At 45.9% G+C, this 12,002-nt stretch overlaps 1 protein-coding gene across 1 annotated transcript in view; it reads right to left on the reverse strand.

The window, feature by feature from the left end:
- SETD1B (SET domain containing 1B) overlaps positions 1-12,002 on the reverse strand; it is a 51,040-nt gene that overhangs the window by 17,601 nt on the left and 21,437 nt on the right. Inside the window, exon 7 of the mRNA XM_019473270.1 lies at positions 165-935. Coding sequence (XP_019328815.1) covers positions 165-935 — 771 coding nt within the window. The remainder of the gene's footprint in view (positions 1-164; positions 936-12,002) is intronic.

Here is a 12,002-nt window from a genome sequence, read left to right on the forward strand (position 1 = left end):
TATTCCATGGCTTTATTTTTTGCTTCTGTTTTAGTTACCATAAAATTTTAGGGTTGTAGGGGTTTTTTTAAAGTCAATTCCAGATCCCTGCTTACCCATGCCCTGGCCACAAGCACTATGAACAGTTCTCCCCGGGATCCAGCACAGAGTATGTGAAAGCCTACCTTTGCCAGACGTTCCTTCTTGTCCCACCAGTCATCAAATGCCCGAAACGCTACCACTTCAACCATCTTCCGGTTCAGGTCCCTTTTCATGATAGCCTTTAGTTCCTTCACTATGACCAGGAGGACTCCATCCACAGTGGCTTTGTGAGGATCTTCCTTCTTCGGCTCATAACCCGGTGGTGGAACTGAGGGGTCAAACTTGGGCAGTGGTGGCCACTGCTGTCCACGACCAAGAGCTGCTCCCATTGAGAAAGGGCGGTAGGGTGGAAGATTCACAAACTGCATCCGGCCCGTCATGAAAGGCGGATACTGGTATGTGTTTTGTGCCTGCATCATGCGGCTCAGCATCTGAGTTTGCATCTGGAAGGACATTGGCATGCCACCCCACTGGTTGCCTAAGACACTTATCATATCCACTTGCATGACAGGGAACATGCCAGGATGGAACGGAGGAAGCGGAGGCAAGATATGAGGCGGAGGGACCCCAGGGGGGGCAGGGAGTGGAGGCGGTGGGACAGTGACGGCGGGGTGAGTGGGTGGAGGTGGTGGAGGCAGTGGCGGAGGCATCGGGAAGCCTGGCTGTGGAGGCGGCGGAGGAGGAAGAGGAGGGAATCCCGGTGGTGGCATGGGGGGAATCGACGGGGCCATCACGGCTGTGTTGCTGACAGAGGAGTTCACCACAATGGTTTTGGCACATTCTGCACTGGTGATGGGCGCTGGGTTAGTCTCATCGTCAGAGATTTCCATGTCCTCCCCTGAAGAATGCTGACCCTGCGATAAAAGAGAGAGAAAAGGTGAGGAGCACATTCCTTTTACATTAAATACCACAGCGCTGGCTGCTTCAAACAAAAGCTAAGTTTAACACACGTTTTAATTGGGAATGGAGAAAAGCGAGCGATGCTCTGAAGAGACAGGGCCCATTGAGCAGCTGGTGCCTATTGAAGCTTTTCTCTTCCGTGTCAGACCTCAGGAAGCAGAGAGGTAAAAGCTTTCTAAAAGCGCATCAGTACCAACTGAACAAAAACCTCAGCTTCTATGGAATAGGAGAAATTGCTCCCACGCTCGGCGAAATACACACAATCCAAATGTCTTTCAGTACAAGATACATTATCTCTTCTTTGCATCTAATACTGACAGATGCATCACACCATGAGTTTTTATTCCTTAGTTTTCACCATGCACAAAAGAATTACCCTGTTTTTTCATTATAATCCCTGGCTCACTTGCTGTCAACTCAACCTCTAATTGTGAGAAGACAATACTTCCACATGGTTGCTGCTACTAAAAGTTGTCTTGACTAGATCACAGCAATTCACATGGAAAAAAAGAACCCCAAATTTGCTTAAATTGCCTTTAAACATCAGAGTCATAAATGCTGGGATTCAAAGACATAACATATGTCATGTTCTTAGGCAAAATGAATACTTTACTAGCCACAAGAAATACAGATACAGAGTTATATAAAATGCTGAAATGATGTCCCACCTCCACTGTCAAAGGGATGGAAACTGGATTAAAAGAGAGGGTGCCTGCTTGCTCTGAAGTCTCAAAGCTGCCTGATTAGGTCTCATACAACAGAAAAGCCCCATGAGCTAGCTCCACCCTCAACAGCAAATTGTCACACCTGCACACTACGTTCCTACAGGCACTTCAGTCCTGAAGGCGTCTCCAGCACAAAAAAACCACACGTATGACTGCAACATCCCTCAGGTATTGTTAAAACAAATCCTGCTAAGAAATACAGGAACCAAATATTGCTGGAAGACATATCCAACACACTGACAGTTTATCTAGGAAACACGAATGGGGTTGACCTTTTACTAGTGTGATGTCAGCAAAGACAGGACAGGGTCCCAATAACCTTCTCCAAAACTATTTCTCCCATTGTTCCTTTTTTTCCAGCTAAAATCGTCAAAACCCACCACTCTTGTGACAGCAAACATCCCTCAGCTATTTTGAGGACTGAAAAGCAGAAGCACTCATCATGACCTCCTCTCCCAGGCTCTCTACAAGCATGACTGGCCTGCCTCCTTTGAACGACTTACCAAGCACTTCCTTCCCCAGAACAGCTTTGCACAAAAAAGCCAGACAAACAGTTTGCATGTTGCCACCAGCTGATCTAAATAAAGAGCATCCCCATGTTCACCAGCACAGACCAGAGTACAGCAGCGATGCTCCACCTCTGCCAGAGCTCTCCTGCCTGCCCTGGATGCTGCGGGCTCTAGCCCAGCTGAGGCAGTAAGAGATCACGATCAAGTAGTCTCTAAGTGCCTCTCTGTATCTCAATCCTGGCAGGAGTTTTGGAATCTGCTGGCTGTTTTCAGCCAAATTTGACTGAAGATCCCAAAGATGTGTATTTCCTCCCTGTTCCATGCCAGCAAGTGCCTCTTCTGTCTGCTCTCCTACTAGTCTCCCCAGTCTGAAAGAAAAGAGCAATAGAGCTCAGCCCTTATCAGACACTGGAGAACCTGCACTGGGGAGAGGTGCTGGGAAGCAGGCTTTGTTGGCAGTTCTCATCCCGAAGCTGCTGTGATTTGATTTTTAACCTGTGGATTTTGCATAGGGGTAAGGAAACAAAAGCAAGAGCAGCTGAGTTGATGACTTTGCTATGAACTGTAGCTGTATGAAGCTGAGCAACTACAACTATCCAAATCAAACCAAATGCTTCATGTTTTAGCAGAGGTCATCTCTGCTACAGCAGCTACCACCAGAGAGCAGGCTGAGCACAACGCTTGCAACAGCAGCTTTGCAAATCCTCCTGTCCTAGCACCTCCCCTCGCCCTGGCTTCCCCGCATTCCTCTGCTGCAGCATGAACCCACCGGCTCATGCACCGCATGGGTCACCCCCAAAAAGGCACTTGCAGTTTTAGTGGTCTGAAAATGCCCAACCCCTCAGCTCAACAAGGACACCACCATTTACCCCCGCAGAAGGGCTGAAAGTACGAGCCTGGCAAACCCTGCAGCAAGCGCTATTGACACCCTGCTAACGGTAATGGAGACGGGACTCTCCCGTAGTTGCTGAGTTGCTTTAGTGCATCTGTATGTGCAGGGAGGTACTCCAAGGGCTGTTTTGTAAACCCTAAAATGAACAGCTAAAAAAGGAGAAGTAGAAATAATAACCCATTGCACTCGAGTCCTTCCAAAGCCAAATTATATCATCTCCTCCTTGAGCTCTCCACATCTGGCTGACATTTCTAAGTGGGTCTCACAGCCTGCATCCTCCCAGCTGCTCTACTGCAGTCACATCCCATGCCAAGGATGCTGGGGAATGAAAGGACATTCTGCAGTTTCAACTACCACAGCTCCAGTGAAAGGGGCAAAGGAAGAGCAAAGATGACAACTGTAGCAGGCGTAAACAAGTTTCCTGCGAAACAGACTCCATTTTTCAGTAAGTGAACACAAAAGGCACTGTTAAAAGCACTGGCTCCAACTGCAAAAGCTAGATGATGCTAATGGTCAGCATTGGATAGGAAGCCAGGAGTGTTCAAGGCTACCAAAGAGAGACAAAATCAGCTTCGTATTTGCATTCATCTCATCTGATGGGGTAATGGAGGAAAGTCACCCCACAAAGCCCCAGCACCAGGCAGTGCCATGGGGAGCTCCAAGCCACAAATTCTCCCCAATGCCCAGTCCCTCCTGCAGGATCCTGCACCCTTCCAGTGCCACCCAACACCAGTCTGAGTCACAGCTAAAGATCGGTCTTTGCTGAGCACACACCACCAGGCCCAACGTGCCTGCCCGAGCCAACATGTCCTCCCTTCCTGGAGCACCACCAGTGCAGAGCAGCCCATCTCAGCCAGTCCTGCCACAGGAGACCCACGTGCTCCTGCCCATCACCCAGAGCCCACTCCCATCCACACCAGCCCTTTACTCAGTCTCAGTACCAAAGAATCCTGCCTGATAAATGAACGAGGTTGGTTTTCCCTCTTGAAGAAAGTATCAGATAGAAAAAGCTGATCCTGAAATTGCAGAGAGGTGGCAGGACTAGCCGGACTCCATACTGTAGTGCACACCAACTTTCTTCATTCATACATGCATTTATTTTTACTTAAGCTGAAATGAGAACTGCTAAAGCAATAACTAGCATTTTTGGAAGACTGAAAGATTATTTGTTTTTTAATTCTTTTGGTGCTCAGATGGTTCTTCAGGAAGCAATAACAGACCCCCTGCTTCCTACAATGTTGGGCTGACAACTCACCTGCACTTGCACAGTGAACAGAGTCTGTGCTCCAGTTTTATCCCAAGCAAGATGGAAAGGGAAAGAGAAAGAGATTAAGCAGCAGGGAGAAACAGATCAAAAAGGCAGGGGCAGAGTGGGGGAGAATACACAAGGTTAGGAAAGAGGTCAAACCAAAAGAAGATCATCTACAAGGAAGCCTTTAAAGAAAGTTAAGAGGAATTAATATTTAAAGCAGATGAGCAGTTACAGGAAAGTTGTATCTAAGGGGGAAAAACATGGGCACCAACTGAGTGAGAGAGATCAAGGTACAGAAGGAAAAACCAAGGGGAGACATAGAAAGATCTTTTGTTATATGAATTTCTTTTCATTCACCTGTCTGAACCTGGATTTACTGTGGTTGCTTGCTACCAAATACCTTTCAGGGTAGACCTGAAAAGTAGCTACACTGTCCTCCCAAAGAAATTGCCTTCTAGCTGGCCTCTCTCTTTGCTCTCACAAGGGGAAAAAAGTGAGGTGATATGCGGCATATATACTGCTATGAGGATGTCATGGCCATCACTGTCAAAAAACTGTGTCAATCAGTCCTGCAGTTCACCTGCACATTTCTGAGGGCATCTGGTACAATGCCTCCAGAAAACCTCCCTTCAGCCCACTGAGAGAAAAGCCATTTCCAACTAAATTAATTTGTGCTGCCATCTTTACTTTGCATTAATTAAATTAAGAGTTAGCAAAACAGGTATTTAATTATACACATGACACATTTTTCCAAAGGTGTTTTAATGATGCAAATTTGTTGGGAGAGATTCAAGTCAGCGTAACTGGTTATAAATGGCCTCGTTCATTGTTCACCCAAAAAGCTAACTGCCACCTTTAATATTGGTACAGTGCATTTTATTTAGCACAGGCAGAGCCTTTTGAGTTAAGTGAAGGGAATATCCTGAGATCTCACTCCTGGATCAGCCTGAATAGTGACAGGGTAGAGAGCCACTGAATGCAAGGTATCAGTCTTATCTCAGAGCAATACCCAGCATTTAGCAAGCAAATGTTCATACCTGCGGAAAAAAGAAACTACATCCTAATATTTGCATGCAGAACTGGTAGTTTCCAGATGTGAAGAGGCTGTTCTCTCCCCGACCCAGAGGAGCACTGACACTGTGGCAGCGGTTGGGAGCTTCATCGTACATGCTGTTCGGTACCTTTCCTATGGGCAGAGGAACTTCACATGCTTTCATTTCCTTTTAAAAAGGCCATCTGATAAAGAATTTACTCAGAATTTCAGAATGCATTTTGAATATTGTCAGCTCTCAGTTAATTTCACTTAAATATTCTGCTGGGTACCAAGTTACTTATATTTGAGGTAGGGAACCTACATCACTGAACGTAGCAACTACTCTGACACGCCTGGCTGATCTCTGGTGCATCAAAACAATGAAATAGAGGATCAATGGCATTCAGCACAATGCAAGGTCATTAGCTTTAATGAAGTGAAGCATCCCATGCTTGCAAGAAATAGCAAACCTTTAAGCCTGCTGCAACTTGCTCTCACAGAGACCAAACAGAACAAAAAACAAATCGCTCCTTAAGCCCTAAAACTTGGAAAACTCCGTATTTAAATACTGACAATCTTTGCCATTTAAAACGTTAAGAAGAAGCTTTTCAATAAAGCTAGAACTAAAATCAGAAGTGGCTCTTGGACAAAAAGTTTTCATAATCTTGTCAACCACCACCACTTGGTTTTGGATTAAGTCCATCCAAGGATCTAAAAAATTCACCAAAAAAAGTGGGGAAAGAAAAACCTCTAGAGGTGATGGGAAGAGGACAACTGACCTAACGAGGTCGCACAGCAAGTCGCTGACGGAGTCAAGAACAGACTCTGGGTGCCTCCAACAGCCTATTCCCCAGCTCCGGCTGCCTCCCCGCGCCGAGCTCACGCTGTGCTTCCCGCTGTCCACACTCTGCGTTGGACAAGGGAAACAGCCCTAGTGCGATACACTGCAATCCCAGGGTGAAAATAGCCCACATTCTCTAACACACAACTCTCTCTTCCCAGACTCCTTCAGCAGAGCACATAAAAGAGAACGAGACGTTTCAAACCTGCCATGTTTTTTACAATATCGTCCAGACAAAAGGGAAGCCTGAGGATGGAAACCAGCCACCTGTAACTCTTCCTCAAAGACACAATTTCAATGAAAAACTCCTTTAAAAAAATACAAGCCCATTCAAGTTTGGCTCAGAGAATCCCACCATTCACTTTGCTAACAGAGTGAAATACCTCTTGCTGTCCAAAATCTACATACCAGAGCATGAGGGCTTCAGAGAGTATTGCTTTGTTCATTTTTAATCTGCTTTTAGTTAGAGAAGAGCATGCAGGTTCCGCACGTTCTTGGCAAAGCACAGAAAGAGGAGCCGTGCCTCTGAACTGCCCTCTTCGTTTACTGGGAGTGCAACACTCAGGCACAATGACACGGCAGAGGGAGCGTGCTAAGCATTCACACCTCACGGTGTCAGGCGTGAACAAGGCAGACTTGGTACCATATTTACAATACATACAAATATTTTTACTTTGCTAACTATAATTATAGCTCTCCCTCTGAAAGAACACACACAAGGGTGGTACTTCACTGGTGTTGGCCAGAGCTACCCAAGGTGGTTTGCCAGCAGTTTAGCTACAGCAGCAAAAAACACAGAGCAAACCGCTGCCTGTACCTTCCCGGGTGAGCTTTCAAGCCTGTTCAGATAACTGTGCCATCACCAGCACCCGTGGTGGCTCGCGTCGGCCAGCACACCACACCACCACTGCAGCCTGGATCTATGCTGAAGTTTGTTTACTGCCTCCTCCCCAGACGTCCCGGGTTGGTTAGTCACATCTTTTAACCTCCTTTGGGCAGCTAAGAGAGCACCCGTCCTCCTGCTGCTGTCGGTGCACGCAATTACAATCATGGCAGCTTTTAATTGGGACAAAAACAGCTTTCAGGTATATTTGCACTACAATAAAATGCCCAGCTCAGGAACAGGCAAATGGAAAGATTAACACATTATAGATCAGTGATTATAAATATCTTCAGCAACATGTATTTCTATCTCAAGAACAGAAGATTGCAAAGTTTTTATATAGCTATATATTTATACAGTGCTTCGCAAATCTAACTCACAGACAAAGGTTGCAAATGAAGCAGAGCAGAACACAGACAGATCAGGGCTATGGACTCATCATCATGTCCTACAAAAAACAGGCACCAAAAAGGCTGCAACAGAGCAGGGATTTCTTGCAGGAGAGAAGTTACTTGTGTGTTTTGCTTGCTTTATTATTGATTGCAAAAGTATCTGTCACTACTTGAAAAAGACAATTCAAGCTCTATGAGATGACAATATCCTACCTGACACATACACTGTCTTGGCTCAGCTTATGTTTTGGTCTGGTACTTATTTGCAGTGCTTCTTTGGCACAGACTATCCTCCCCACACCTACAGGGCTGCGCAACGAGTAAAACAAGTGACAATAATATTCAAGTGCTCATTGTAAACAAACAGCACTGTAAACACCAGCCTAACTTATGCCACTTTCTTTTTTTCTTCTAACGCCAAGAGGGAACTTTAAGTTGATACCTCAAACCACAGAAGGATAGAGGGAGAATTCCCCAGAAGTCCCCATCGGTCCCAGAACAGGGAGATGGGGGTGAGGAAAAGCCACTGCAGTGCTTGTTTGTATCTCACAATGTGCTGCCTCAGGTGCTGTCCCTAATTAGACTGTCCTGCACATGGGGAGATGCCACAAGTTGGGATTTGGAAGCATGCGAAGAAGGAGCTCACCTGGGCTTTAAGTGCATGGCAGGAGGGGCTCTCAAGGGGGGAAAGCACATGGAGCTAATGCTTACAAAGGGAAAAGGTCTCCTCACTCACTTCCAGTGTTTCCTGACACTAGAAACATAAGTAAATCGACTTGTGTTTTAAGGACAGAGAGAGAGCTGGAAGGCTGCCCACTGGTCCACGCCATCATGAGAAATATCTAGTGAATTAAGATCATAAAGTGAGCTCAAACGACAGAAGTGCCAAAGACAGTATCCCAGACTCATGCAGATCTGCACCGCCAGTTTCCTGCAGGCTGTCAGATGATGGTTCGAGTATCTGAGATGGGTCTCAACACTTTGAGACACCTTTTCTGACTCCAGAGGGGGATTATCCTTTGCCTTCTCCCCACAGGGCAGTGAAATAACATCAATGTCTCCAAGGAAAGGAACAGAGCAGTAGCTTAAGTCAGTATTTCCCAAAGCAAAGCCCAAGGACCACTGATGTGACACGGGGCATGAAACAGCGGTCCACAAAAGAATGAAAAATAGGAGAAAATAAATGCAACAACTGAACATGAGGGATTCAGGCTACTTTTACTTGACTGTAAATAGAAGCTCCGGTGGCTGTAAAAGCTGCATGGCTTCTTCTTTCCAAAAGTTGAGATGGATCCTGGAGTAAGAAACACCCACTTAGGCAGCCTCTAAGCATCTCCACGAGGCTAAAAACTTCTTTTATTTAACAAGAGATCCAGGGAAGGACAGACAACTCTACATGAAGCAAAGAGGACAGAGATGGGAAGCAAATGCAGCGCGTTAGTGGTCCAAGGTAACCAGATCTTCACTGATCCAGAAACAAAGCGACTCAAGAAACGTGATCCCAAAGGAAGAAGACTCAACCAGCATTCAGAACTTTCAAAAATTCCTTCTCTTGGCAAGAGAGCACCATACTTTATTTTTCAACATGACTTCCAAGAGCCCACTGCAAGAGCTTCCTAGGATAGCAAGCCTCAGAGCCATAAATTAACCCAGTGGGAAAACAACTGCCAGATTTGCCTCAGCAGAAAGCCTAAAGAGATGAATTGGCAAAGAGGGCAATAACTTGCTGAGGGGTTTGCTCTGTTAATGTTGAGCGCATTACCTTCCAGAAAAGGGGTGGTTTAATTCAGGTCTTTCTCCCTTCAATAAGGGAAAGGAGGCTCTGAACTGCAAGCTTCACAGCATATGATGTGGTTATACCGTTCGCGTTGGCAAGATCACCAAAGAAGGGATATTTGGAGAAGCCAGACATTGCCCCTGGGCTTCCAGCATGCACAAGAGACTCTCCGGTGTCTCTGGGGACAGCTCTAGGAAGAGTGCAGGCTAACATAACATCCTTTGGGTCCACATTCATCAACGCTGAGACTGGAAGCTTCCAGACCCCCTGACTGCACAGATTTGAGCCAAGACAAAAGTGATCATACAACTGGGCAGATCACAAAATACAGTGAGAGTACAAGACAGGGAGTCACTGGCCCCCAGCCCGAGATCAGGGATGCCTGGGCAGCCTGTGTGTGCCCCGATGCGACGCTTGCCTGGACAGTCGTCCCTTCTGCATTATATGAACAAATCCGAACTGGCAGGGTGAATGTGTGCCAATTCAGGGGCTGCGTCATGCGGCCATAGTGTTTTTCATCACATATGAAACACCCTAAAATTGGATTTACCATCTCATGGAACCATGGCCTTTTCCCTCAAGTCTTAAGTAGATCTTATTAAGGGGAAAAAAAGATTTCTTTAGGGGCGGGAGGAGGAGGTAGGGAAAAGGAAGGAGGAAAAGACAGAGGGGTGTTAACATGGGGGAGCCATGTAACAAGGCAGGTTCTTTCCACAGCAATGGTTGTTCTGGTTTCCCTATTTTAGATGGGGGGAAGGGATAGCTGAAGAGCTATTTGCAATCTAACTTCAAAGGCTTTAGTCGGCTGGGAAGCTAAGTCATGCATAAAAGGATGGTAGAGTGGCAAGAAAATACCCCCTACAGATAAATTAGTCAGGGAATGTTCTCTGCTTCTCCCAAAGACTTTCATACAGCCAGACTGGCTTTACCCAGGTAAAGCCCTTTTCAGACACCAGGTTCAGTGATGCAGAGTCCTGGGAAAAAAACAGCCAAATCCAACACAGGAACTAAACAGTCTCTCTGAAAAAGAGAAAGGCAGCAGTAAACATGCAATGGGCTTCTCTGTCATTTTCTGCCATCTCAGCTATTATCAGTAGATTTTATTCTAAGGTCTGTCCACACACAAAAGATGCAGAGCTTGAGGCAGCATCTCCCTCTAAAGATGCAAAGAAAAGCAAGGAATTTAGGAGAAATCACACTGTATATGGAGAACTAATTTCCCAAATGATTCTGAAATGCTCCGTTTTGTTCTTCACACTGATGTGGAGAAATGCACCCACGTTTCTAGGGAGCAGAAGGTACTTTACAATCAAAGATAAAGGGAATTGGCAACATTAGATCAGTCCACCTGTAAGTAGTAAAAAAAAAAAGTGCAGTAACTGTGTGCGCAGAGTACACAGATATCTTACAGTTCAGTGCTAGGCAGGAGCTACATGCCATCCCCGAGCTTACCCTCATACTTAAACCTTAGGTCAAATGGAGCCATGAATTCAGATCTTGCTACCAACAGGGTGATAAGCAAGCAGATAAGCTTGGAAAACAGTCTAGCTTCCCAGCTGGTATCAGCCTATTGAAGAATAGGTTGTATATATACTGTATTTAAACAAGTTCTAATCAGCAGAACTAGGCCAGTTTGATATTATTCCTCTTTTACATACTACTACTATACCCTCGAGTATCTGAAATCACGTGGCTATTACAGTTATGGCAGCATTTTCAGTACTCTGTTCAGTACTCTCTGCATTTTCAGTGTTAGCAGCAACAGCCGTTTCATTTGCAAGACCTGGACGTCCGCAATGCAACTAGTGCAACACTGAGTCTCCTCAGAAGGGAGGGCAGAAACAAAGGAATCGAGGTCTTGAAGGACAATGGGCAAAGTAAAAAAAGAAGAGCTTTTGTTAGATCATTCATCAGTATCATCTTTTAATGCTCTTCTGCTCACTGCCATCTGCTCTCAGACCCAGGTGCCATTAAGTATATCCTGAGGCAGCCGTTCAGACACTTGCCTTCCTTCTCAAGAGGCATCCCAAATGATGAGCCTGGCTTCTCCCTCCGCTCTCCAAGAGCTGGAGCTATTTTTGCCCTGAATTTCTAGGGTGCAGTCCTGCTCTGTTCATGACTGGTGGGAAGCAAAGAGGCCCAACTGTTTTTGGCACCTGGAGGAAAACCCAGGAGCCTGTAGCCCACAGCTGATGGAGGTAGCCCAGAACAGCCCTTTCCAAACAAGTACAGCTTTTACTCTCCAAAAAGCGTGGAACAAGCAAGGGGAAAGATTTAAAGTCCTGATTTTTATGTGAACCTTTCCCTTTCCTGAACACTCTTGCTGAGATTTCATGAGCCCTCCACTGCTGGCCCGGGAGGTCACACAGACTTAGCACTACCCTCCTCCCAGCAGCTCTCTTCTATCCCAGTACCAACTATTTGAGAAGAAATAAGAAAGCATGAAAGAGGGAACATACTGTTAATAAGGTCTTTAGGACCTTGTTATCATCTTGACTGCAGTCATGGTGGCAACACAGTATGGTTTCAAATAAGAAAACTTGCGGCCTTCTGTTCTGGAGACAGCCGCTGCCATCATCCCAAGACAGGATAAACAGGACATCTGCTGTGTTTCTGAAATTCCCAACAAAACTGCTGCAGACAAGACCATTCAGCCAGTCCACCTGACCTTGACAAAAAGCATTTAAAACCACTTTGGATGAAGCCCCCACTGCAGG

Source organism: Aptenodytes forsteri, unplaced genomic scaffold (assembly GCF_000699145.1).
Source record: "Aptenodytes forsteri isolate BGI_AS27 unplaced genomic scaffold, ASM69914v1 Scaffold118, whole genome shotgun sequence".
In the NCBI taxonomy this organism is placed as follows: domain Eukaryota; kingdom Metazoa; phylum Chordata; class Aves; order Sphenisciformes; family Spheniscidae; genus Aptenodytes; species Aptenodytes forsteri.